Source organism: Coenobita brevimanus, chromosome 107, assembly GCF_032717465.1.
Source record: "Coenobita brevimanus isolate Jiangsu-jjx chromosome 107, ASM3271746v2, whole genome shotgun sequence".
Classification (NCBI taxonomy): Eukaryota; Metazoa; Arthropoda; class Malacostraca; order Decapoda; family Coenobitidae; genus Coenobita; species Coenobita brevimanus.
In genome coordinates, this window is record NC_137060.1 from 23,209,554 (window position 1) to 23,234,899 (window position 25,346).

The window sequence follows — 25,346 nt, forward strand, 5'->3', positions numbered from 1 at the left end:
TGTGGTATCACCCATGACCCTAGATCTAAAGACGCGCTTAAAGAACTGTGCTACGAAGGCTTCCGTGACAGTTACTGATAATAGAAGAATGTGAATTTAATGTTACAAAGAACCAAGATCTCTTTGAGGAAGAAAGGAGATTATCTGAAGTACAGGAAATGGGAAGAAATGGCCTAAAAGAACAGGGAGGATAGAGGGATAAGGAAGAACGGTAAAGACGGTTTGGTGTGGAAGTTGAGGAAATAGAAAGGAGATTGTGGAGCCTGGGAAAAAATAGAAAACAAACTGGAGATAAGTAAATAATAATAAAAAATAGTTTTTGCCGTTACATTGGCCAAGTCCGCGAACGCGGCAGACAAGAAGAATAAGATCTTGTGATGTAAACAAAAAGAACCTGAACTATGGCCACCGCGTCTGATCTGTCGCCCGAGGACAAAACTATTCGAAAAATTCGTAAAAAACTGCGTCAGATCGAAAACCTTGAGATTCTGGACCGAGATTTGAATGAAGAGGAGCTCGTTAAGGTTTGATTCGTAACATATTGAATATGCTGGTAATCATAAAACATCATTTCCAAAGTTAGTCTTTCATTAAGCCCTTCATCCTGATGACATACGGTACATTTCATTCTTGCCATCTGACGATTTAATTCAGGTAAGGAGACTCCAGGGTAAATATCTAGAAAGAGCCACAACTGCAACTCGAGTATGAACTAATCTGTGTATATATCACCATTTTTTACACTGACCCAACTGTCGTAAATTACCACCTTACCTCTATAGGGTCATTAAACCCCCTTGGGGATCATTAATACCCCAAGTAGAAGAAAAGTGTCAGTAAATTGTGAGATGTGCAGTAAACAGAGAAAACTTCAAAATTCATGAATTCTAGTTGTGGCTCAGGTAGATATTATCCGAGGGCTGGAACTGTAAGATCTAGATATAGCCTACATTATCTTATTCATAAAGAGAGACTTCTCAAACTAGACAAAATCATCAGGAGATAGTACACATACTTTACATGGTAGTTAAAAGCTCCCATCATATTCTAGGGATGATTTTGGTATCATATATTGCAGTTTTAGACCCAATGGGTTAACTGATTAAGTTACTTTAGGGTAGGTTAGATTAGTTACGGTTCTGCCTGGAACTTGTTGAGCCAGGACACAGGAGGACCACTATTAGAGGGAAGTGGTTGTCCATTCAGGTAATAACGGACTGGAACTCCCTCCAGAACATGTAGTAACAGCGGCCACAATTCAGTAGCTTCCTTTAAGTCAATGGTTTCCAACCTGTGGGGCATGCCTCCTTAGGGGGACACAAAGGGCTGCCTGGGGGGGCACAAAGGCTTGATAAAGAGGGTAATTATATTAGAAAACTATGAATTATGATGGAATTCAGCAATTTCTTAAATTGGAGAAAATATTTCAGATATGACAAGAAATCTACTTATCTGAATATATAAACAATTTCAGAGATTAAGAATTTACGATATTTAGTGACATGTGCCAACTATGCCAGTAAAATACAGTGTTTGAGGAAGGGGGCCGCAGGGAACGTGTCATTCAGTGGGGGGGGCGGGGCCAGAATTAGAAAAGGTTGGAACCACTGCTTTAAGTCATGGTACAATGGACATAGGTGTATAGAATGAGGCAGAACACTGTCAGAGATGGGGACACTACAAGAAGTTGGCTATTACAACCTCTTTATGAAATACATTACCGTATTAGGTAAGCAATAGCTACCAGGTACTGGGTAAGGTGTGGACACAATATAGGATGCAGAACATCATCAGATTGAAGAGGTTAGTTAAAAAAAATATATATGCCTTGCTGTAGGTACCCATAGCCCAGATTATGACATTTGCCAATCAGTTGTGATACAGACTTATACAATATTATACAGATGAACCCATGTTATAGGTGTTAGTGAAAGTGTATCATCTGCAGTTATGTGAAATATTCCGGTGCCAGTAGTAGTTGATTATTATTCTATTCGTTATTATGAGATTGTACTGTAAAGGGAATCTTCAGTTTTTGTAAACGGAATCTTCAGGTTTCCCTTATTTTCATACTGAATTGTCTTTGTACCTTTTCATTGTAGCCTTTTGATTCCAAGGTAAATATTGAAGAATGCCAAGGAATATGTCATTCCCAGCATATATATACTAGGTGCTGTTGTTGTGGCCCAAGGTTCAGCTGGATTTGAACCTGGTGGACTGCAGGAATCCAGCCACTTTAACTGGTTGCTCCCAAAGATCATTTGTTGAGGTTATGTTGAAGGATTGTAGCTACTGGATGTCTTCTGAGAACAAGATGCCTGAGGTGGGTAAGTGTGTTTGGTGTGGGGATGTACATGACAGTGAGGCCAGGTGAACCATTTGTGGGTTTTATTTTGTGTTAGTACTGAAAAAGAGAAGGGTAATGGCCACATTGTAGTTGAGTTAGCTAATCTTGTGTCTCCAGGAAGAGCAGTTTGTGTGGGCTGAATGTCTGGGGAGGATATGTGAAGGATACTGTTTGCCTATGTGCTTGTGGGTGGCTGTGTGTTTGTGTAGTCTGTTTGTGCAGTGTAGTGTTAGATAGAAGAGGAGGAATGTTGTTAAGGCATTCTATGCAGTGTTGGGAAGTGGTCTGCATTTTGTTTCTTCGTTGCAGTGGATGGTGCTGTACAAAGTTACAAGTGTGGGATGGATCCTGTGTTGAAGCCACATGTGTTCCTTTCACGTTCATGTGGTCCATGATTGGGAGTACAGTACAATACGTTTGTTTTGTGGCTCAAATGATGTATAGGTGTGGTCTTTGTATGTCCTGTTATTATTTTAAAGCTTTGTGCTTCTTTAAGCCTTTCCTTGTTTCTGGCCTTCAAGATGTGGCCCAGTTTCAGTTTACATACTTTAACTTGTTGTCTGGATGGACTGTTGTACATATATAGGCTACAGTGTATTCAGTGATTTCTTTTGATATCCAGAGATAGTACCTCTGAGTTTTCAAGGCATCACATTTACAAGGTGCCTTTGAATCAATATTGCTTAGGCATATAACGGCTTGATGGTCATATACAGGGTACCGTATCCCAGGAGGTTTATTTGACTTCAGGGAATTATCCTTGGACAGATTTTGAGTAATTCCATAAGTGGTGCATCAGCATGGGTCCAGTTCTCCTCTGAATTTGGCTACAATTACTGATGACCTTGGTGAATTATAAGGGAAAACATTTTTGCCTGTTATGTCATTAGTAATTTAATGCTCGGTAATGGGTGAGAATTTGACTCATATTGATATACCAGTTCCAATAGCATTTATAACTCATATTGGTCCAAGAATAACCTCCTGAAGCTTTCCACACTTTTTTCAGGGTGTATAATTTATATCCCTTTATGGTAAGTGGGTGCACTCACCATCCACTCAGTTGATGCACAGCAACTTTCAGGTGACTGTACACTAAGTGACAGCCAAATTGTTTCTGTCCTGGGTATGAACCTCATAACCTAACAGATGCGTGATGGTCTGGTGAGTTAAGCTGCTCCAGCTGGAGCTTCCCACAAGGTTTACATTTGAGAGAGGTATAGTAGCTAGGGTTTATTACCCACATATGCCACTAAGGGGTGAATAATTGATCATCCTAACAATAGCCTAAATGTCAAGACTAAATAACTGTAACCCAACTCCAGGCTATTGCATTCCTTTGAGGGTCAATAATGGATGATGATGATGATGATACTGTACATGTGTACCAGCACTCTCTCATACAACAGGTCAGCAAGAAGTATGATCTTCGTAAAGAACTTCAAGAGATACTGAAGAAACATCCACTGGATGAAACAGATCTGATGAAGCGACAAGGGTAAGGATTAAAACTATCAGGTACTGCCTCTACTTGCTTCTCTGTCCTTCCTGTACCTTTTTTTTTTTTTTTTTTTTTTTTTTTTTTTCACGGCCTGAAATTGCCATCTGTACATCTTGAATGCTGAGTTGTAACAATAGATTAATGTCAGAGTATGGACTAATCACAAAGAAGTGTTATGGAAAGGGCTTAGGGCTATTGCTTGCTCTTTTTCTGTCATTCAGTTTTGTGAAATAGGCTGCAGAAGTGTGAAAATCCAGGCCAAGTTATGCTGAATATACTGTAGTAACTCCTTCTCCAAGATGATGGTACAGTATTTCTTTATTTTTCTAGTTATTCTATTTCTGCATAATTTTGTTCACATTGTTAGAAACAGAAGTTCATGGTATAAACGAGAGAACTGTACTGTATCACATTTGGGGTTTGGAAAAGGCATTTGATTGAAATGGGTAGGTGATGTGTCTGCACTGTTGAACAATATACAGTACATTGCATGACATAAACTAGAACAGTATGATAAAGATGTCCTTGGGCTGAAGAGATTAAGCTTAGCCCTTTCAGTGCAGTGATGCCATTTTTTTTTCTTCTTCTTCTTCTTTTACTACCAGGCAATTTTATTCTGCATGGGTGAGACCTTTGAACTGAAGGGGCATAGCACCCTCTAGCAACAAACTCTCATCCCTTTTCTGTCCAGCTCTCTAATGCAAGAGTTAACCATTACTCCCAGTCTTTCATTTATGCAACAGGTCAACTCTGAAACTGTCCCCCTCTGTATGTATTTCCTACTTCCTATGGTCTCCAGTCTTTCAAACACAGTGCATCCAGGCATCTCGAAATGAACATATCTTCTTGAGTTTGGCTCTCTGTTGTATTGTTTTTGTTTTTTTCTTGGAAGGAATGGGTTTGCAGGCTCCTGGTCTTTGGTTTCTGCTTCCTTAAAAAAAAAAAAAAAAAAAAAAAAAAAAAAAAAATAGTTTTCATTAACTTCTCCATGACCAGAAATCCCCTAAATTGAACAGAATCAGTTGTAAGTCAGAATAATAAAATGTAAAATGTCATTGAAGTGGAGAAGTTAATGCTTCCACATGAAAGTTCTCCTAGTTGAATAATTTCATTCACCTCTTCAGGCCACATCTACTTGATGAAGAAACTGAGTCCAAGAGAGCAAGAAATTTAAGTCCCTCAGAGAGAGTCAACAATGGTGATGAGGCCATAGAAGATGGTGCTGACATTCCATCTTCTGCTGTCCCATTGTCATCTCATGGCAGCCAACAACAGCCCCCTTCCACCACGCATCAAACATCAACAAAGCTAACACTGAATAGAGTAAGCTCTCATTATAAGATTCCTCTCATGAATTTTCTTCTTTTGCTTTTAACCCCTTGAGCAAGAGACAGATTGATCTCTTTGGGACTTGAAGCATTGTATCAGTTATTTTGGATATTGCTAGGCCCTTTTTAATCATATCTACTTCACCACAGAACAACACTTCACCAGTCCTAGTCCACACTACTTCACATGCCAGCCCTTCTCCCAGTAAGACTACCAGGGATGAACCAGTACAACCTAAGGTGACCACAGGCAGCAACAAGTCTCGTATGACATCTGAGGAAGTAGGGAGACACCAGGGAGCTGGACCTAAGCTAAAGGTAACCCAGGTTCCATATTAACTATATCAGTATAGTGGCATCTGATGTGTATATATATATATATATATATATATATATATATATTTTTTTTTTTTTTTTTTTTTTTTTTTTTTTTGATACATACAGGCAAGTAGGGAAGACCTGATGCCTTGTGGTCTAGTGGGTTAAGACACTCCAGCTGGAAGGGACCTGCAAAGGATTTGCATTGGAGAGGTAATCAGGGTTTATTGCTCATAAAGTGCCACTTGGATAAGTGATGCAGGTGACCCTCACCTTAAATGTCAGACCATATATCCTAAACCTGAGCCTCTACACTCCTGATGGGACAGGAAAGGAGTTTAGGGAAAAAGTCTGCTGCATTGTAAACTGAATTTCTTGATTAGGAAATGGCAAGAATGAAATGAAAAAGACATCGCCAGGTTCAAAGAATTGAAATCCATGAGAAACGCTTCCCCAGCAGACGACAAAAGATGCCTCCTCCAGTGAGGCTGAGAAGCGGGATAGGTGCCCATGGAAGGATGGAGCATTTGAGGTGTTTACACTCGAGGGCCACAACGATATTATCTTGTCTGTGGACTGTACACAGGAATACGTCTTGTCTGGCAGGTATGTTGGTAAATTTTCACGTACAGGCAGTCATCATTTTAGGTTCGGCATGTTCCCAAAAATATAGGTTTGCCCATACATAGTATAACACTTTTCTTACTCCATCAGGTGATTTCTCATGTTCATTCATTTCATATTCGCACTGCCACAACCATGCCCACACTAACCAACTGACCCATCCCTAAAATACACATGATACTGCCATATAGGTTTCCAGTGGAGCATTATTTATTGACCACCCTGCATAAAAATTGTTTCCACGTAACAGATTCACAAGAATCAAAGAGAGTGTACTGAGATGGTATGGTCATGTGGAGAGAATGGATATCAATAGAGTGGTAAAAAAGGTATATCTGAGCAAATTTGAAGGAGGGAGGAGGCAAGGTATGCCAAGGAGAAGATGGAGAATTATGGTGGATGAGTGTGAGGAAGAGAGGTGTAGCAGTCAGTGAGGCTAGGGGACTGACAAGAGATCAAGCTGGCTGAATGAATATTGTGAGAAGAAGTGCATGATCAGGGATTTGGCACCCCTTTTTAATCTGACAGCATCCAGATTGACTCTACCAGATATGTTTATGTGAAGCTACAGAATGTGGTGAATGTTTTTGTCATATCAGATATAGCCAGGATTCCAGGGGCTTGAATGATGAGTGAATGGAAGCATGGCCCATTGGACTGGGCAGACTTGGGCTGTCTGGGCGTTGCTACTCTTCACCCTCCCCTAGGGTGGGATAGAAGGTCTGGATGATGATGATGAACAGACACTGTAAATTGGTGGAGCTGGCAAATGTCAACTGTACAGTATGCAGGAGTACCTTATAACTTACATGGCAGATACTGTACTGAATATTCACATATAGGTAGTCATTGTCATATCTGAAGTATATTTTATAAAGTATCCCAGCATTTTGCTTTGCAGGTGCAATTGTAAGTTGTGGGTATTGACATAATTACGCAATAATTACCGGTACTAGTTAATGGAACTTGGCAAAGACCATCATTCAGTGAATTATAATGTACCTATTGTAATCCCAAAAAAAGGAATATCAGTAAAAGGTAACTTTTAGTGAGGACTTAATGTCATGGATATTGAGGAAGCAAAATAATTGGCAAACTGATATACCTGAATGGATGAAGGACTAGCATACAACAAAATGCAGTGATAAGTTGCACTTATTTTTGTGTCATCTCTCTGGAGTGTATGTTAGAAGTAGTATTTGTAGATCCTGGTTCTTGGAAAAAGAAACCTGATGGACTGCAGGCTGAAGTTGCACTTCCCTTGTTGTCCACCATCCTCCATTTGGAAGTAGGGTGGGAGTTGAGGGATGTTTGTATTCATGGTCAGAGGAGCCATTTGGTTTTATTGGTACCGCCACATGAAGTCATACCTCTCCAGCATCTCTCTAGAGTATCCTTGAGAAAAAGAACAGTTACGATTGTCTTTTCACATCTCTTGCTTCTTTCACTCATGGATTTTGAAATTTAGTCTGGTGACACCTCAGCATCTGACACATGACTTTTTAGTGCCACAGATCAGTGTCATTGACATTTTCATTATTTTGTTTTAGCGAGAAAAAATGTCAGATCAGATAAAAATACATGCTGTGGGATGTAAAAATCAGTGAGGTTCTATCGGATGTCCTTGTGTCCAGCCGAGACACAACAGTGCGGGTGTGGCGCGTGGGTAAGCGTGTGGAGGAACGTAGTCTGAGAGGCCACACATCTGCAGTTACAGGTGTTGCCTTCCTGCCTCACTCTTTGGCAGCAGCAGTCATTGCCAAGTGTCAGGTAAGGTTATTATCATCATTATCATAGTTGTTGTTGTTATTATTATTATTCATTGTTAGTGGTAGGTGGGGGTGCTCACCATCCACTCACTTGATGTAGTGCTGCTCTCAGGTGCCTGTCTTTTCTCTTCCTTCCTTCCTTCCTCCTCTGTCTTTCTTTCCTTCATTCTTTCCTCTTTGTTTTGTCTGTGGATGACTCTACACTGAATGACAAGCCAAATGATTTCCTGTACACCAGGAAACCATTTACCATGCTGGGTGGTAACCATATAACCAAATTATGACACCTGGTTGTTTATTGGGTAATTAGGGCTCTCCAGTTGGATTGAGTCAGAACAGGTATATATCCAAGGGGTGGTTGGGGTTTTTTGCTCACATAATGCCACTCAGGGATGAATGATGCTGGTTGCTCATCTTGAATGTGAGGACCAACTTGCCTAGCCCCAGGCTTCTACGCTTCTCATGAGGCTACGTAGGATTGGATGATGGATGAATGGATTATTATTCGGTGACATGTCAATGGATCTTGTGGAAGATCAGTAAAGTCTTTTTTAATGAAATTCAGATCATCAAACTGTTCCCTGTCACAGCTGGGGATTGAACTCTTTACCTTTAGGACGATAGACCACCTTAACAACTCGACCTTCCTTTTGTACAGTGGGTGTGTTGGAGGATAATATGGCAGAGATGTTAATGTAAGCATCATCCTCAGAGTGCTGGAACTGTTGGTGTGTTGGAGGGCAGCATTGTGGGATTGTCAGGTGGACTGGACTGTACCCTCAGAGTGTGGAATGTGGTGTCGGGTATGCATACACGAAGTTTTCACTTAATATTTTCTGTGAGTTGTGCTGAAGAGGGATGTCATCTCATGGTGGTACCAAGAGTTTCTTGGTTATATAAACATTCCTCAATCTGCTCCTGGTCCTCCAAAAGGAGGATGGTGAACTGGAGGGAAGGTAACTTCAGCCTGCAGTCCACCAGGTGCACATTTCAGATGAGCCTAGGGATACAGTTTCTACAGTACATACTTCTAAATCCGAACATCCAGTTTCCAAACTTCCACTTTCCGTGTTATTTCTGCTTGATATAGAGGGATGTTGATATCACATGTCCTCTCATAATCGGTACACATTTGAAGACGTAGTTCTTTTGTAGACATGTATAAGAGAGGATGATAAGATACTAATGCAAAGTTCTTCTTCATATTACAGTTCACAGTACTCCGGACTATTTATTGCATGATTTTCCCATAGTTATCACAATAATTCCACTTTCCAAATCATTTCATATTCCATAATGCATTTGGAACAAAACATTTTGGATTTGAGAGTTTGTATTGTACTACCGTACTGTTGTTACCACATTGTTGCCTTTGCTGCAGGTGAGAGTTTGGGGTCCATCTATACCTACAATGGCATCACTTGTCTAGCTTGTGGCTCGTGGGGGGTTGTCTCAGGGACGGAGGGTGGACGGCTTGAGTTTTGGTCCCTGGTGGAGGACCTCAGAACCGCTTATGTTGATGCCTTCCACAACCAAGTCTCCGCCATGAATGTATGTCATGATTTTACTCCTCTTTCTTTGGACAATTTTTTTTTTTTTTTTTTTTTTTTTTTTTTATGTGTCCGACTCAGGGCATAGGCTTCACAGCCTGCTATCAAGGCCCAGCAGTCCTCCTACATACCATACACCTGAACTTGCCCTTTTGTGGTTCAGTTCTTGTAGCTCAGTGGTATAAAAAGACACTACTATGGTACTGCATCCTTTTCATGGCATTTTTTCATAACTGGCATCACATTCTACTTTTAATCTGTTTTTCATGTACCAGTATCTTGTTTTGGATGCTGATGGTGATATTAAGTTTAATGCACTAAGGACAGATATATGAATTTTTTTTTATACTGTTAGGGTATTGGTGATGATGTTAATTTTAATTCTCCTCAGGCCAGCAAAAACGAGGTGTGTGCTGGAAGTGTCAATGGAGAGGTTGGGGTGTGGCGCGTGAGCTGGGATGGACGTGATGTCACCACCCTGTACATGATGGAGTCAGAGTCCGCCACCTACATCCCTCTGCGCCGTCTGGCCACGGTCATTCAGTGCCGGGGGAAACTCTACCTTGGCGACTCCGGACCCAATATTAAAGTTCTGGCATGGAGGAATAGTGAGGAGTTCTTGTTTTTCTTTCCCTTTTCATTCTTTTATTAATCTCTATTTGCAGTCATTTAATCCAGGGTAAACTCTTCCTCTGTGATTCTGGACCAAATATCAAAGTGTTTACCATTGAATTGGACAGACTTTTGGTTAGTTTGCCCTGTCAGCTTTTTCTTGCTGTCTGGACCCTACCTTACCCAATCCTTATGTGGGAAAAGATGTCTGAATAATGATGATGATGATAAAGTGAAAATTATACGGTGAAATGTGTTATAATTGTTGTACAGACAGTGTGGGTCGGCTGATGAACCACATTGGTGAGATTGGTATGACAGATAGCATTGCCCTGGCTTGGGATGGAAACATATTGGCAGCATCTTACTTCATTGACTCAGGCTGTCCATCCATCAATGGTATGTATTTAATACATTATATAAATGGTACGATGGTACACTCTCTCTCTCTCTCTCTCTTTTGCCCCCCATGCTTTGCTTTCCTTTGTTTTCCTCTCCTCTCCTCTCTTCTTCTCTTATTTGTGTTTTCTCATTCCTGGTGCTTATAGTGCTTTCTCTCCTTCTGTAATAGTTCTCTTACATTATTGCCTTATGTTTCACAGTTTCTGGATCATACCTCATTTCATAGATGGGCATTGTACAGTAATTGGAACGTTGTTCATGAATACAACTTTAGATGTGGAGTGCAGTGCTTTTATTCAGTTTCTCCTACTATAGTCAGTTTATTCATATCTGACAGAGCTTTGCATTCCCCTTTTAGTTGATTATTATTATTATTATTATTTTTTTCATGCAACTTTGTGTGTGTGTGTGTGTGTGTGTGTGTGTGTGTAAGTTTCCACTTGCCATATCCTGACAGTTTTATTCATCTTAGGATAGAATTTTTAAATTGAGGAGTTAATTACAGCCCTAATAAACCACTTACAATATGATTTGCCTTCCCTTAAGTGAATAAAAGTTTGTGAAAGCAGTAAGCATAAGGAAAAGAGAACATCGCCCTGAGTCTAGATGTTAGTGGCAGAATAAACTAATGCTACATCTGTGCATTATTTCCTTCACATTTCTTCTTAGCTTGCAACATAGTTCATTTACCATTTCCTTTAGCAGCTTAGCATTTGATAATTGAAGAAAATATTTCTACTGTTGCTGCTGCTGCTGATGATGATGATGATAATGATGATGATGTGTAAACCATCCATAATTCACCTGTTTTGTTGCTGTCAGTTCGTGATCCAGATGGGAGGTACAAGTGTACACTTCTGGACTGTGAGGAGGGTCGGTACCTGGCACTGGGAGTGGCTGAGGGGATCATTGTTACAGCCGGACACACCCTGAAAGTGTGGGTTCACCGCCAGGCCAGGTGGGTGTATAAGGCCAGATTACTTTCATAGATGTACGGGTGGCACGTAGATATCCCTTCAGTAGAAACTCACATGTCAGTATCTTATGTGATGTGTGAATGACTCTTGGTTAGTGTGGATGTGGTTGTGGGGGTGGCAGTAGGAAATAATTAAACGATGCAGGGTAGATACTAATAACAGGGACTCAGGTGTCCCCGTAACGCATGAGAAATCACCTAGCAGAGTGGAAGTGGAGTAGTATACAGTATATGGGCCATCCTTTATAATTAACTATGGGATTGCAAAGAGCGAGACAAACATCCAGATGTTGATAACAGTATAATTAAGTAACATGGGCAAACAACTGACATATATGCTGTCTAAGCTAAGATATACTTCATTAATGGACTGCATAACTCCTTGACTGTGGAGACTTTCTTCGATGACTATAATCATCTGTCCCAAGCTGAAATAAAATACAAGCCTCTCTGTTCTTGACCATTTGAGTTTGACAGTTTTAAATGCTTTTGGTGCCCAAAGCTTCTCTTGATCTTAATAAAGTTATCTGTTATCCAAGTTGTAATACGTAGTAGATTGTATGCAGCCAGAGGATTAAAATATACATGCTGTCAACATTGGTGCACAGCAAAGACAGAAGAGTCAGGATGGTACAGCTCTCTGTCTGATCTTCCTGTGTAAGATGTTTTCATAATTTAAAATCATCCAAAGATAACCGGACTAAAAGTACTGGAGGTGCCTGAAAGTTACACCTTCATACAGTGGCACCAGTATATGGTAGCTGGGTAATTCTGCTGCCTGGATATACAAATGTCCTTTAGTCTCCTTCCTGTCACCCGAAAAAAGGGCATAAGGCTGCAGCTACCACAACTACTGTGAATACTTGTAAAAGTATGTCACGATATTGAAGTAAGTAGCTGTGCATTCTCATCTGAACAGCGGTGGACAGCGGAGACGGAAGAACCAGAACAGTCGGACCATATATCCAACCTTCCTGCGCAAGATGTCTGCTGATGCGGCAGAATCTGGAACAGAGGACGAGACAGACTGGGCCTCCTCCAGTGAAGATGAAGAGGAGGACCGGCGGAAGTTGATGGAGGCAGCTGGGAGGGAGGTGGGAGGTAGTGGTGATGGGGAGGGAGAGGGGAGGTGGTGGTGTAATATATTGTAGGCCAGAGAGAGAGAGAGAGAGAGAGAGAGAATTACTGGACTTAGTGAGTCTGCATATATCGTATGTAGTAGGTGGTAAGAGGTACCTTTGCAGCACAGTATATATGAAAGGTGGAATACTCTCACATGTATATTTGCTCTTTGATACATATGTAGTGTACAGTTCAGTATTATTTTTTAGTGGTGTGGTGTAGGGGAAACCAAAACAATTAGAAATGTTGAATTAAATTGTCTGAGTGGATTGAGAGTCCAGCAGATTAATTTTATTTTAATTCTTTCAGCATAAAGACCTACAGTGTATTAAATTTTGGCTGTTGTCATCCAGTTTTATTTAGGCTAGGAGAGAAACCTCATGGTGAAGAGGTTAATTTTGTGTGTGTGTGTGTGTGTGTGTGTGTGTGTGTGTGTGTGTGTGTGTTTTATGGGTATGTATAGTCATATTTTGTATGTTTGTATTTTATATGTACACTAATTGTATGTGTACGTGTACTGTATGTCCCAGTGCCTTATTTTTGTGGTACATTGTTATGTAGCAGAGGAGAGTTTGCACAGTAGTTGGAGTGCCAGTACAACCATGCCCATATGTTTGACCCCTAAGAGATGCTGGCACATTTATTGATCATGTACTGTAATACCGTCAATGGAAGCAGGATGGATGTCAACCTATAAATGTGCCGGACTGCAGTAACTTGCTCTCGGGACCCTACACCCTAAAGGAGGTAATATGGGATTGGTTGTGTTTTTAAATTGATGTGTGATTTTATTTATATTATGATGCTCTAATGCCTTGATGACAAAAGGCACCCAGTTGTGAATTACTTTTATGACAAAGTTAAGTAAAGAATATATATTTTATCTTGATTTTCATTTCTGTTACTGAAATGTTTTACAGTACTATGTCCCCTACCTCCCTTTCCTTGGGGGAAGCAGCCTAGGTATATAGATAGATGTCCCCTTCTGCTTGCCTAAAATTGTCTTCACTCCATCTTGAATGCTGAACTTTTACAAGAGATTATCACTGCAACATGCTAGTCATGAGGAAGTGCTGTGGAAAGGACGTAGCCATGGTATTGGCTTATTTCCCCATTAAGCTACATGCAGTAAACTGAAAGAGAATGAAAACCTCCATCAATTTAAGGCACATGAACTACAATAAATAGTAGAATTATAATGACATGATGTTGGCAACCCTCCCACTTTTATATTTCTCTCTTGTGTTGGCAGTTCTTCCCTTGTAGTACCTTTTCCTCTTACCTGGATCCTGCATCATCTCATCTTTAGATGGGAAAATGGTTGAGATAATGGTGATATTTGTAAATCCCTTCATGTCCTAAAACAGAGTCAGAGTTGAGAAGTGCTGGCAGATGCACAAAAATCAATTGGGATGGAAGAAAAAGTTGAAGTGCTGATAAAGCTGTATATGTCATCACTGTAAACAAGAAGAGTGTATCATTGGAGATATAACCAATCAGAAAACCTACCCTCCCCCTCCTACACAAGGGGGAACAGAGATATGTAATTTAAAGTTCTTTTTCCTTATACATTATACATTAGTATACAGTATTTTTTATGGCAATGTGGGTGTCCTGTAGTTTGGATTATCTGCCAAGGTTGTGTTGAGGGATATCTAGTTTTTTCTCATTTTACATGGTAGAAACTAACGAGGAAAAAAATACTAATATAATGGTAATAATAACCCTCACTGCAGCTTTCAGGCAGTCTGGGAAAGATGCAAATACACTCAGCCCGACTATGAAATGACTACCAGCCTTTCTTGCTTGACTACTGCCATATAATACAACAAACAAGCGGTCCACAATACCCTCACTGTAATGCAGCCCCTCACACCACAGCACTCATACTCACCTTATGCACCACACTAATAACACATGAAAGGTCTCTGGAATGACTATTTAAAGTGGCCAGTGTCCTGTCGTCCACTGGGTCCACATCCAGATGAGGCTGGGGTTACAGCAACAGCAACAACAGTATCTAGATGAGCCTGGGATTTCAACCACCACTACTGCTATTGCTGTCTCTAACAATAATAGACTGAAGGTAAGAATAATGCACAGTTTTACAGTTCATTTTTTTTTTTTTTTTTTTTTTTTTTTTTTTACTACATGAAAAGCTCTGAGGGTGACAGTTCCTCCGTAGACACTGACATCAAGAATGAGGATGGCCGTGCTGACTGGGTTTTGGATCATTGAACTGTATATGACAGGCCTGAGCAACTCTCCTTGCTTCACAAGTATTTAAAAACAGGTAGGCAGTCCTAATTACAGGATAGGGATGTGTTATGAGTCCCTTAACTCCAGTGTGTCATCCCAACAGGGAGTGTTCCATGTTTATGCATGTCAGTTAAGCACAGTCAGTGAAACTTCTGTACTGTCTTCCCTAATACATTTTTGTTTGTGATGCCTTGGCCATGTATGCATGTTTAAACCTTTTTTTCTCTCATTAGTGTCAGCTAAGAGCAATGCTGGGTGCGATATAGTTCCAGCACCACCAGTATGTCACCAGCATATATCTTAGGCAATTTTATTTAATAGTACGGCTGTACAATCACCAGCCTCCACCTAGGGCCTTGGCCTTGAATTGGGTTTTTCCTTCTTCCAGGCCAGCTGCTATCTGCTGCTAATGAGTCCAACCTGCCCCAGAGAATTGATTGTAATCATATAGAGGTATGTATAGTATGTGTAGTAGTCTCATCTCAAAACTTGACAATGTAATCAGGTTGAATGTCCCACCTAGGAGTGTTGTGTCAGGCTGGCTGCTGGACTTGTGGTACCATACCACTACTGTGGAAGTGCTATATCTCCAAGAGGCAATAGTAACCATCCTTACTTGCAGAGTGTCAGATGCTATTGCCTAGAGATCATTCCAGAATGTCATTCAGTTTATGGTTTACAAAAGGTTACATGTCTAGTATGTATGGGTTCAAACTTCCTCAGCGTAGTGATTTTGTACCCAGCCAGCAAAACATCCCCTCTTCAGCCAATAGTGTCTAGTTCCCCCTAGTGACTGTCACCCTCAGTACAGAAGTTACGTTACATCTTGGTAATGGCACAGTTTGCATCATAGTGAGTCTGTACACTGATGGCTGAATGCAGGCTGGAGTCTGTTGTGTGGATCAGAAGCAGGACCTTGTACAGTACTGCACTTGCGGAGTTTGAAGGATCCCTGATTTCTCTTCCTTACTTACTGTTCTGTACTTTATTTCCACATATGGCATAGTCATATTTTGTATATCATTGGTACAAACTATTTTTGTATTAACCCCTGCAGTTCAGACATGCCTTGTGATTTTGCTCTGGCATGTTGTTGTGGCCCTGTACTTGTCTGGTCTGAAGGTGGACTACACGGTTTTATTCATATAACATAAGCCGTACAAGTAAGATGTCCCCAGTGCCAGAGAGGGATGCCTTCTTGTGGTGACACTGATATGACTTTGCCTGGTTGTACAAACATCTCTCAACTCCCTCCATCTCTCTTGAAGGGAGGATGGTGACCTAGACCAGAAGGGCTTCTTTAACCTGCAGGACAAAGTTGCCATTCTGCAGTCCATCATCCTCCTTTCAGTGGATAGGGAGGGAGTTCAAACATGTTAGTACAACTGAACATTGGGGCAGCTTGGCTCTATCAGTCCCCAAAACATGAGGGCATCTCTCTGTCACTGAGTTGAAGGAGTTAAGGGTAGAAAGAGGTGGGATGGGTCCTACTTGACTTACAAGAATACAGCCGACAGGAATGGACACCTTGGTTTCTCTTCCATTGCTGAGGTTAACTTGGTTGCCAAACAATAATGGTTGTTCTGTAGGCCCATCATCATCATCATCATCATCAGCTGTTTTATCTTTCCCTGTTTCTAGAACCAACCTCACCCCATTTTTAGAGGGGAAATAAGGGTTGGGATGATGATGATGATGATGATGATGATGATGATGATGATGATGATAATGGTGATGATGATGGTGATGATAATAATAATGATGATGATAATGATGATGATGATGATGATGATAATGGTGATGATGATGGTGATGATGATGATAATGATGATGATGATGATGATGGCAGTGGTGGTGATGGTGATAGCAACCCTCAGTCTTTTGTTTTGTTTTGTTTTGTTTCGTTTTTGAAGGCTTCAACATGCTTTCATGCGTCGGCCTTGGTCACCTAATGGCAGCTCTCCATGCTGCTCGATCTCTGTCAGCTTCCCTGTTTAGTCCCTTATCCCTGAGGTCACACTCAGTGACCTTGCCCCAGGTCTTTTTCAGTCTGCCTCTTGCTACCCTACCCCTAACATTAACACTTCTCACTTTCTGCATCCAATTATCATCCCCCATCCTCTCCACATGCCCAAACCATCTCAATTTACCCCTCCTCATCACAACACCAATACGCTCCAGCTTTTTTTTTTTTTTCTACCCTCTGTTAGAAATGGAAAACATAGACTTAAGATGGTGATGATGACGATGAACACAGAACCAAAGCATAATACCAGTCATTACAGTTGTCTGAGAGTGGCATGCGAACAGCATTTAAAGACATATGTATTACATACTGTGAGGGTTACAGCGCTGTACATTTTGGTAACATTGTACTGTACTAACATTTAATAAATTGCTCAGTACACCCAACATTAGCACATTCTTGTTTGGTTTGTCCTTTAGCACCATTGGTTCTTTTTTTTTTTCTTTCTTTTTTTTTAATTTATTCAGCTGTGTGGAGGATCTCTAACCTCAGTTTGTTTTCACCTTACAAAGATTCCTAACCCCTCTCAGCTCAGTTGATGGCCTGGTGTGGTGAAACTGGATGATTGTTTTGACTAGTAACCAAGGAGACTAACTCCTACCTCATAACTAAGGCTCATCAAATTTCATCAACCACAATGTAGTGTTCAAGTTGTGAGTGTGGACCAGTCCCATGACATGAAAACAAAATGACTACAGCAATGAAGGGGTTAATGAAGTTGCATCTTAATCCCTCCTGACTGTCAGGTCTGTCCTGTTCTGGATAAAATGATCAGGAGATGACATGAAAAAACAAGAAAGATGTCCCCAAGCTGAGTGAGTTGAAGGGTCATATGATAAGTGGCTCTGGAGATTTCTTAGCACCACCTCCTTTGCTGTTTATGCTACACATCACACCTTGATATCTTTGTATATTAACCTCCTGAATCCAAGAGACGTCCTTTCTAGCTTCAGGGTGGTTCATAAATAGCACTTCACTAGAAACATCCCCTGTGATGTTTTATGTGTTGTGGGGACAGGTCAGTCTGCTGGTGTGGGTGTGGGTGTGGGACTAGGAATTAATTAATGATGCTTCAGGGTGGTTTGTAAATAGCACTTCACTAGAAACATCCCCTGTGGTGTTTTATGTGTTGTGGGGACAGGTCAGTCTGCTGGTGTGGGTGTGGGTGTGGGACTAGGAATTAATAAATGATGCTGGGTAGATTTTGGTAACATTGGCTGAGCTCTCTCATTTCAGGATTTATCATCTGGCAGAGCAGAAGAGGAACACTATACAGTATATGGACCATCCTGTAGTTTTACTGCTACCCGGTGACTTTATTCAGCTCTGGAAAGACTTCTTGTGTTGAAGAGGTTTATGAAAGCTCTGTCTGACCTCTCCAGTTTGAAATTTCAACCTGAGCTGAATTAAATCATCAAGAGATAGAATAAAATGAAGAAGACCTCCTTGGGCTCAGTGGGTTAATGATGTAGACTATACTGATATTTAAATGACAGAAATAGTACCGGTATACGAGAAGGTGTCCATCTATCTATCTGTTGCCAGACACCTTAATTCCTAAAAGGGTGGTCACAAACAAACAACCTCAGTGTTTCCCTGTCCTCTACCATTTGGCTGCTCATCCCTCCAACTCAAACCTGCCTCCCTCACCTCCCTCCCTCATATATTTCTCCACTCCACCCCTCCTTCTGATCCTTGGTTTCCTACCTGTCTCCCCTCCACCTCACTCGCATCTGTGATACGATGTCTGTGTGTTACGTGCAAGATAAAATAGCTGAGGAAGGCTTCCTCTGAGATCTCCCAGGTGATTGCCGTAGAAAAATGGGCAAAAAGTAACTGATCTTCATGGATGACTAAGTGCTGCCTGTGGTAATGTTGGGTATACGGTACAGTTGAGAGGGACAGCAATGGCTTTGGGCGTAGGTCTGCAAACTTACTGACAATCATGGATAAAATCTAGAACTCCAATTCACAGATGTTGAAAAGGTTATGATACGAATTAAGTACTGTAGTGTAAAGTATTTTTTGTGACACTTAGATTTTGGAGAAATAGCTATAGTCAGTTTGTTTTCATCTGGCAAAAATCCATAACCCCTTTCAGCTCAATTCATGGCCAGGAGTAGTCAGATTGGAAGATGAATTTGACTAGTAACCAAGGAAAGCCAGTCCTGTTTCGTTACTAAGGCTCATCGAATTTTATCCAACCACAACTTAGTGTTTAAGTTGTATGAGTGGGCCAGTTCTGTCAGATGAAAACAACTGACTGTAGTATGATACCAAGCTGAGGACCAGTAAATGTTGCTTTCACAGTCAGGTTAGATCTCATTAGGCTTGGTGCATGTGTGTCTGTGTGTGTGTACAGTTGCTGAAGTTGTATAATTGTTAACTTCAAAATTTTGCATTTCCACAATGTTTTTAATCTGTTACACTGGCAATCAGATTAAACTTCATAAAGGATGAATACAGTATTGTACAGTATATGGGAGCATTTCTAGATTTTCACTTAATCAGTTTCCTGTTGTAACTAAATATTTGGTTTTGCAGGAAGGACCAGGAGAGACAAGAGCAGAATCACACCAAGTCTTTTTCTCTCAGCAAAAAGCAAGTTACAATCTGAAGATGAAAATTATCTCTACACAGTTTGCAAATCTTGGCCCCCCCTTATGCAACGATGAGGTACATTATTACATACCGGTTTATACAAATACCCTGCTCACTCCTCCTCCTATCTCCCTTCATCAGTGTACAAGCAGTTCTCATTATAAGTCATGCATGTGTTACAAAATATCTTTGCCATATAACTAGTACTGTCTGTCTCACTATTTGTCTTCCATCAGGCTGCTTTCTCTCCAACTCCCATCCTCTTCACTCATGCACATCTGTATCCATTTTTACTGTAAATTGGGGGAAACTGACTGATCATTTTCCCAGCAATAGTGGAACTTAAATAGGCAGGTGTCTGTACTGTAATTAACTGTGAATGTCATTACAAAAATTAACATGTAAAAAGGCTGCTTATAATGAGAACTGACCTTTGTTCTCTATTTCTTCCTGTTCAGTCCCATAGGAGTGGTGATTATAAAATGTTCCAAAATGTTCCTGGGAGCTACATGTCTTTTTGGATCAAATTCTGGTCGGGTAAGGAAGCACCCTAACACCTCTTCCTTAGCAGTTTATTTTTGGTTATGGGTGGTTAATATTGTTTGCAAATTATATATGCAAGGTATGGTGATATTAAAATGATTTAAGTGACACAGAGGAGAATGCCAAGGTGTAATGAGCAAAATATCCAGCTTAGGAAGAGGTGTTATGGAGCTTCCTTAACCGACGAGAATTCGAGCCTTTCTACACAGGCCTGCTTAGTTGGTCAGGAAGAGTGGGTATATGATGCCTCAGAATATTCATATAAGCCACATGTCATCTTATACACCTGGTAATCAGTTCTGCCCATTCAGTCATTCAGGAACAGTGGCAATAACAGTGTTCTAGAATGTTTTACAAGTCACATGTCTCCTTACACACACACACACACACACACACACACACACACACACACACACACACACACACACACATGCACACACATGGCATCTATAGTGTGTCCACCTTAGCCCAGCAGAGATTTGTCTTTTGTTGCTTATTTCCTATACTTCAGTGGCAGACTATGATAATACCTGTACTATAGATCTACATCCTTGCTGTAGCACATCTTCATCACTAGCTGTTAATTTCTTGTTATAACTGAGCATTCAAAATGGAAAGATGGCAATTTTGGGCCAAGTTAAGGTGAATACAGTATAGTTTTGCTCGTTTTTTTTAAATTAGGAAGAGCAGCCATAAGAATGTCTCAGAATGTTTGACACAGAGTCACGTACAGTATTGTTTTATACACACAACAACTACAGTAATCTCCTGCCTTCCCTCATAGTTATTCTGAAGCCCTTACAAACTACTATCTAGAGTTTAACCTACTTCCTCTACAAAGACTTTCTGTACAAATTTCTCCTGCCTTCACAAAAAGTCTCCCATGCTACGAAAATCTTTGGTCGATAATATCCAGTGTGGTTTTTACACGTTTTGGTTCTTTCGAAATCCTCACACACACACACACACACACACACACACACCTTATCACTATATATTTGACTGTCCTTTTTTTTCTATGTACAGTACAGCTAACTATATACAGTATACAGCCATTACGTTACATTAGCAAACACACAGAATTTTGTCAACACTGTCTGCAATATTAAGATTCTTTGTAGGACAGTAATTTGCAATCCTGTTTCTCCCATTTGTTCTTAATGGACTTACAGTCCTTTTAATACTGCATGCAGTATTAATATTCCTTTGTAGAATCAATTTTTGATCCTGTTTCACCCATTGGTTCATTATTTGACTTCCATTCCCATTTTCTCACTGTCTGATAATCTGCTTCACTCTTTATTTTATCATTACACTGTCTTGCATGGAATGCCACTTTCAGTTATCACATTTACTAATCTGAGTATTGTGTAACTTCAACAGCCGAAGTCCATGGATGTATTCCGTATTTTATTCTTGATATCCCGTGATGAGTTTCTTCAGCTTAGAAAGGACCAACTGTAATGAAGGGGTTGTTATTGTGGCTCAAGGTTCATCTGAATGTTAAGCCAGAGGACTGCAGACTGCAGTTGGCCTTTTCTTGTAGCCAAACATCCTCCTTTTAGAGGATAGTGAAGGAGTTGTTGTTGACGCTGCCGCTTAACCCCGATGCGATTGCCCAAGCAGACCTGTTGACCACAGGTAATCAATTGTTTTTGTGAGTCCGTTATGCAGGTACAGTACAGTACTGTACATACATCTCTTAGAGATCTGGGACCCCCTTGTAGGAGACACTGCCTCGCAAGGGTCAGACCAAGTTCCTTCCTACAGACAGGGGCCGGGAAATATAAGAAGGTTTATCTCCTGGCTGGATGTCACAGCAACTCCACCCAGGGTGTACAGCGCTGCCACATGTAGGCTCCTCATTAGTGAGGGAGTTGTACTGTTTAATATAGCCATTGAGGTGCCTGGTTATGTTGGTGCCACCACGTGAAGGTATCGTTCTCCAGCACCAGTGAAGGGGTTAATGAAGGCAATGGTCAACCCTTCCATTTTATAAAGTCTCACCTGATCTGAAATAAATCATTTGGAGTTAGCAAGAGTATCCTGTATAATGAGAGAGTTTCTTATGCTGTACTATGTGTTTAGCCATCCAGCCATCATCTAGTCCTGTATTTCCCCATAGAAGCCTAGGGACCCTAGGCTCGGCCACTTAGTCCATATATAATTGAAATAAAAGTGACTTGCTTGTCCCTGAGCAGCATTATGTGAGCAGTAAATCCCAACCATCCCTTGGACATAAACCCTAATGCCTTGTGGAGATTTGATACCGAGTAACCATATAGAGAGCAATAATGAGTCATGAACTTTATATCACTTTTCTTAAATACAGTTTTTGTAAATTATTACACACTACTGTTATACTGAGTATTATGTTTTCCTCTAAAGTATATATGTTGTACAGTGAGTTTGTGTTCTGGTTATTTTTATAACTTCGCAAAATATCATCTCAAAATCAGTCAAGCCCCACTTAAAGGTATTCCACTATGCTGAACTGTATTAAGTTGCTCATGAATTTTATTTTTTTATTATTATTTTTTTAATAACTAAGTTACTCAGTTCATTATAAAGTTGTTTTGAATTCAGAAGTGATTTTTTATATATATATATTTTTAACCATCGTTCATTAATAAAAAATGAGTTTCAGTCATTTCATATCAGGTGCTATTTTGCTGGCACACTTCATGGACATAAAGTGACTTCTACTGCACCTTAAATGCTCAGTTTTGTGCATTATTTTATTGAGTATGGGCATTGGGCTCCCCTTTTTATCGCAGAGAGTCATGTCATCTGGCCTGACAGCAGTGCACAGCTGAGAATTAATGTAGTAATCCATGAACAGGTGAAAGTTTACTGATTTTCACATCTTTGTAAGCCAGTGAGTTTTGTGTAGTGTGGCCTACCAGATGCTGCGGCCAGACCATTTCATTCAGTTTAAGAGAGAGTTTTCCCACTGTAGGAGATAGATATAGCCCAGATTAACCCTTTGCTAATGGAGGACTCTTCTAAGGTGAATAAAAGTGTCTGGAAGAAGCAGAAATATGAAACCACCAAATTTAAGAGGTTAAAGACACCCCTTTTCGTCCCTACTGTCTTGACTCTCTGACCATCCACAGTTTCCAGTTTACACTCTTCATAATTCCCATTCCATGTCTCTTTTTCTGTTCGTCACCAGTTCCTCTCTTGGTCCCATCCTGTTTGCCTTCATGTTCCCTTCAAGTCCCTGATGTCCTTTTCAAATATGGGACTACTGGTAATCAGATCTTATTCCACATTAGATCCTTCAGAGTGCTGGAAAGAGATGCTTTCATGTGATGGCACAGTTAAGGCCAGGTGTCTCCACTGCCCTGTTATAATCATCCTTCTACTTCATGTCCCCAGAAAGGAGGATGGTGGACTGCAGGAATTGGACAGCTTCAATCTGCAATCTTCTGGTTCATGTTCAGATGAGATTGACATAACAGTGTCAGTGCTGGTATAAATCTGTCTGTTTCTTTTCCTGGTCCCTATTTGGTTCCTTTTCAATACAGTACCTTCCAGCCCTCTTGCATGTCTCCTCCAGGCCTCCTTCTTGTCCCACTTTAAATCCCAATGTGATTGCATTCATTTGCTTTTTGTCACATAAAAATTCTTGTCACACTTTAAATCACATCATGATTGCATTCATTTGCTTTCTGTCATAAAAAATTCCAGAACTAAAAAAAGTTACTTTATCTGTTGGGTTACTGTTTAACACTGCAATTATTTCCTCATCATCTTCATTCCTGTTTCACGTTTCCCTTCCCCACCACCATGTAAAGTCCTTTTTACCCTTCTGCTGTGGTTGGTGTACTTGGATATTAAAATTGGACCATTATCTGAGGCTTATCTTCCACCAAGAGAAATCCATCCTGTCAAAGGTTTCAGAAAGTACTTTCAGAAACCCATATCTCTGGTATTGGAACACCTCAAAATTTTATTTAGGCCCACACCAGACAATTTTGTGCTGCAGAGAAAACTTCTAGCGGTCAGAAGGTTAAGGCCCTATGATATGCAATACATATTTCCTCTTTCCATCACATCTTTCCTTTGCCACTTCCTTCTCCTCCTCCGTCATGGTCTCTTGCACATTGCTCCCACAGTGAAGGAATGTTGAGTAAGTGTGCATGTTAGGCTGCAGCTACACCAAATGCTTACTAATGAGGGTGGGAGTTTTGCGTCACTGTAAACTCATAGAAGTTCTTGTTCACACCTGCCTGTGTCTTGCAAGGCCACCTGTATGGGTTTTAGGGGTAGAAAACTCCTGTCTTCCCCTGCCCAAACCAACAAACATTTGGTGTGGATGAAGCCTTACACTGAATACTGTATGTACTATAGGGTATGCATACATTTTGCCATTACCCTCAAGCATTTCATTAAGTTTCAATGGCACCACTGATACTTTGTGCCCTCTTGACGTGATCTGGATGTGTATTATCCAGGGACAAGCCGTGGTAGGACTTGTTCCGCATTACGTCCGACCACCAGCTGTTCGTTTTCTTGACACTTCTCCCTCCCTTTTGTCGCTGTAGGATCTTTGGGAGGTATTTGCTGACTTCCCTGGACAGCACAGAACGATCTGATGCCTTTGGATCCTGCATGTAGCTTGTGTCTGTGTCCTGTTTGCTAGCCAGCTGCAGTGCTTGACTGGCCTTGGTCATACCCGTACAGATCAAATGTTTTCCCTCCTGTGTTTGGGTGTTTCCATTTGGTATCAAGTGCAATGAGGGATATGCCTGGATATTTTTATTCCCTGTACTGGTGTCATGTTCCTGTGAGATAGCTTGTGGTGACTTTTTCCCTCTTAATTCCTCCTTGCAGCCACTCTTTTCATCTTCTGAGGTGATGGGGAGAGGGAGCGTGGGTGTTATTTTGCCCTCATCATCCTTGCCTCCAACCTCTTGAGTTGAGTATTGCAGGGAGAGTGATTTTTCTTCCATTTGCTCACAGTCTTTTTCCTCCATGGTTGTTATTATACAGGAAGAGGAGAGCACACTGCCCTCTTCATCTTCCATAAGTGGCATTGGATGGGAAGTGGGAGATAAAGATATGCATCTTGGCATCCCACTTTCTTCTTCAAAGGTAGGTTTTGCAAGTGAAGGAGAAGGAGCATTAATGTCTCCTATTTCTCCTTGGATGTCTGTGGTGATGTGAAGAGACAGAGATGTTTGGAAGGATCTTCTTGCATTTGTGTCTCTTTCCTTAGTTGTCATAAGCTGTGGCAGAGAAGGGCTTTTGTTTATTACCCTGTCTTCGTTACAAGTACCAGTATCTGTGACTTCAGTGGGCATTTCTCCTCCTTCCTCCTTCATTTCTCCTTTATTTTCTGTTGTAGGAAGAGGGGAGAAAG

The 25,346-nt window shown here is 40.8% G+C and overlaps 1 protein-coding gene across 1 annotated transcript; it reads left to right on the forward strand.

The window, feature by feature from the left end:
* The first annotated feature begins 401 nt into the window (after positions 1–401).
* On the forward strand, positions 402–23,459 carry LOC145416726 (uncharacterized). Its single transcript, XM_080285655.1, has 13 exons — positions 402–524; positions 3,757–3,845; positions 4,973–5,171; positions 5,327–5,494; positions 5,952–6,100; positions 7,753–7,888; positions 8,600–8,690; positions 9,269–9,438; positions 9,829–10,045; positions 10,323–10,448; positions 11,274–11,409; positions 12,347–12,528; positions 23,257–23,459. The coding sequence occupies exons 1-13, from the start codon at positions 402–404 to the stop codon at positions 23,457–23,459; spliced, it is 1,989 nt and encodes a 662-aa protein (XP_080141781.1).
* The last annotated feature ends 1,887 nt before the right edge of the window (positions 23,460–25,346 follow it).

Bases quoted from the DNA above. Each gene is read 5' to 3' on its own strand.
- LOC145416726 (XM_080285655.1), top strand. From the start codon at position 402: ATGGCCACCGCGTCTGATCTGTCGCCCGAGGACAAAACTATTCGAAAA. The intron at 5,495-5,951 runs GTAACCCAGGTT...ACGCTTCCCCAG, and splicing joins GAGCTGGACCTAAGCTAAAG to CAGACGACAAAAGATGCCTC. The intron at 11,410-12,346 runs GTGGGTGTATAA...TCATCTGAACAG, and splicing joins TGGGTTCACCGCCAGGCCAG to CGGTGGACAGCGGAGACGGA.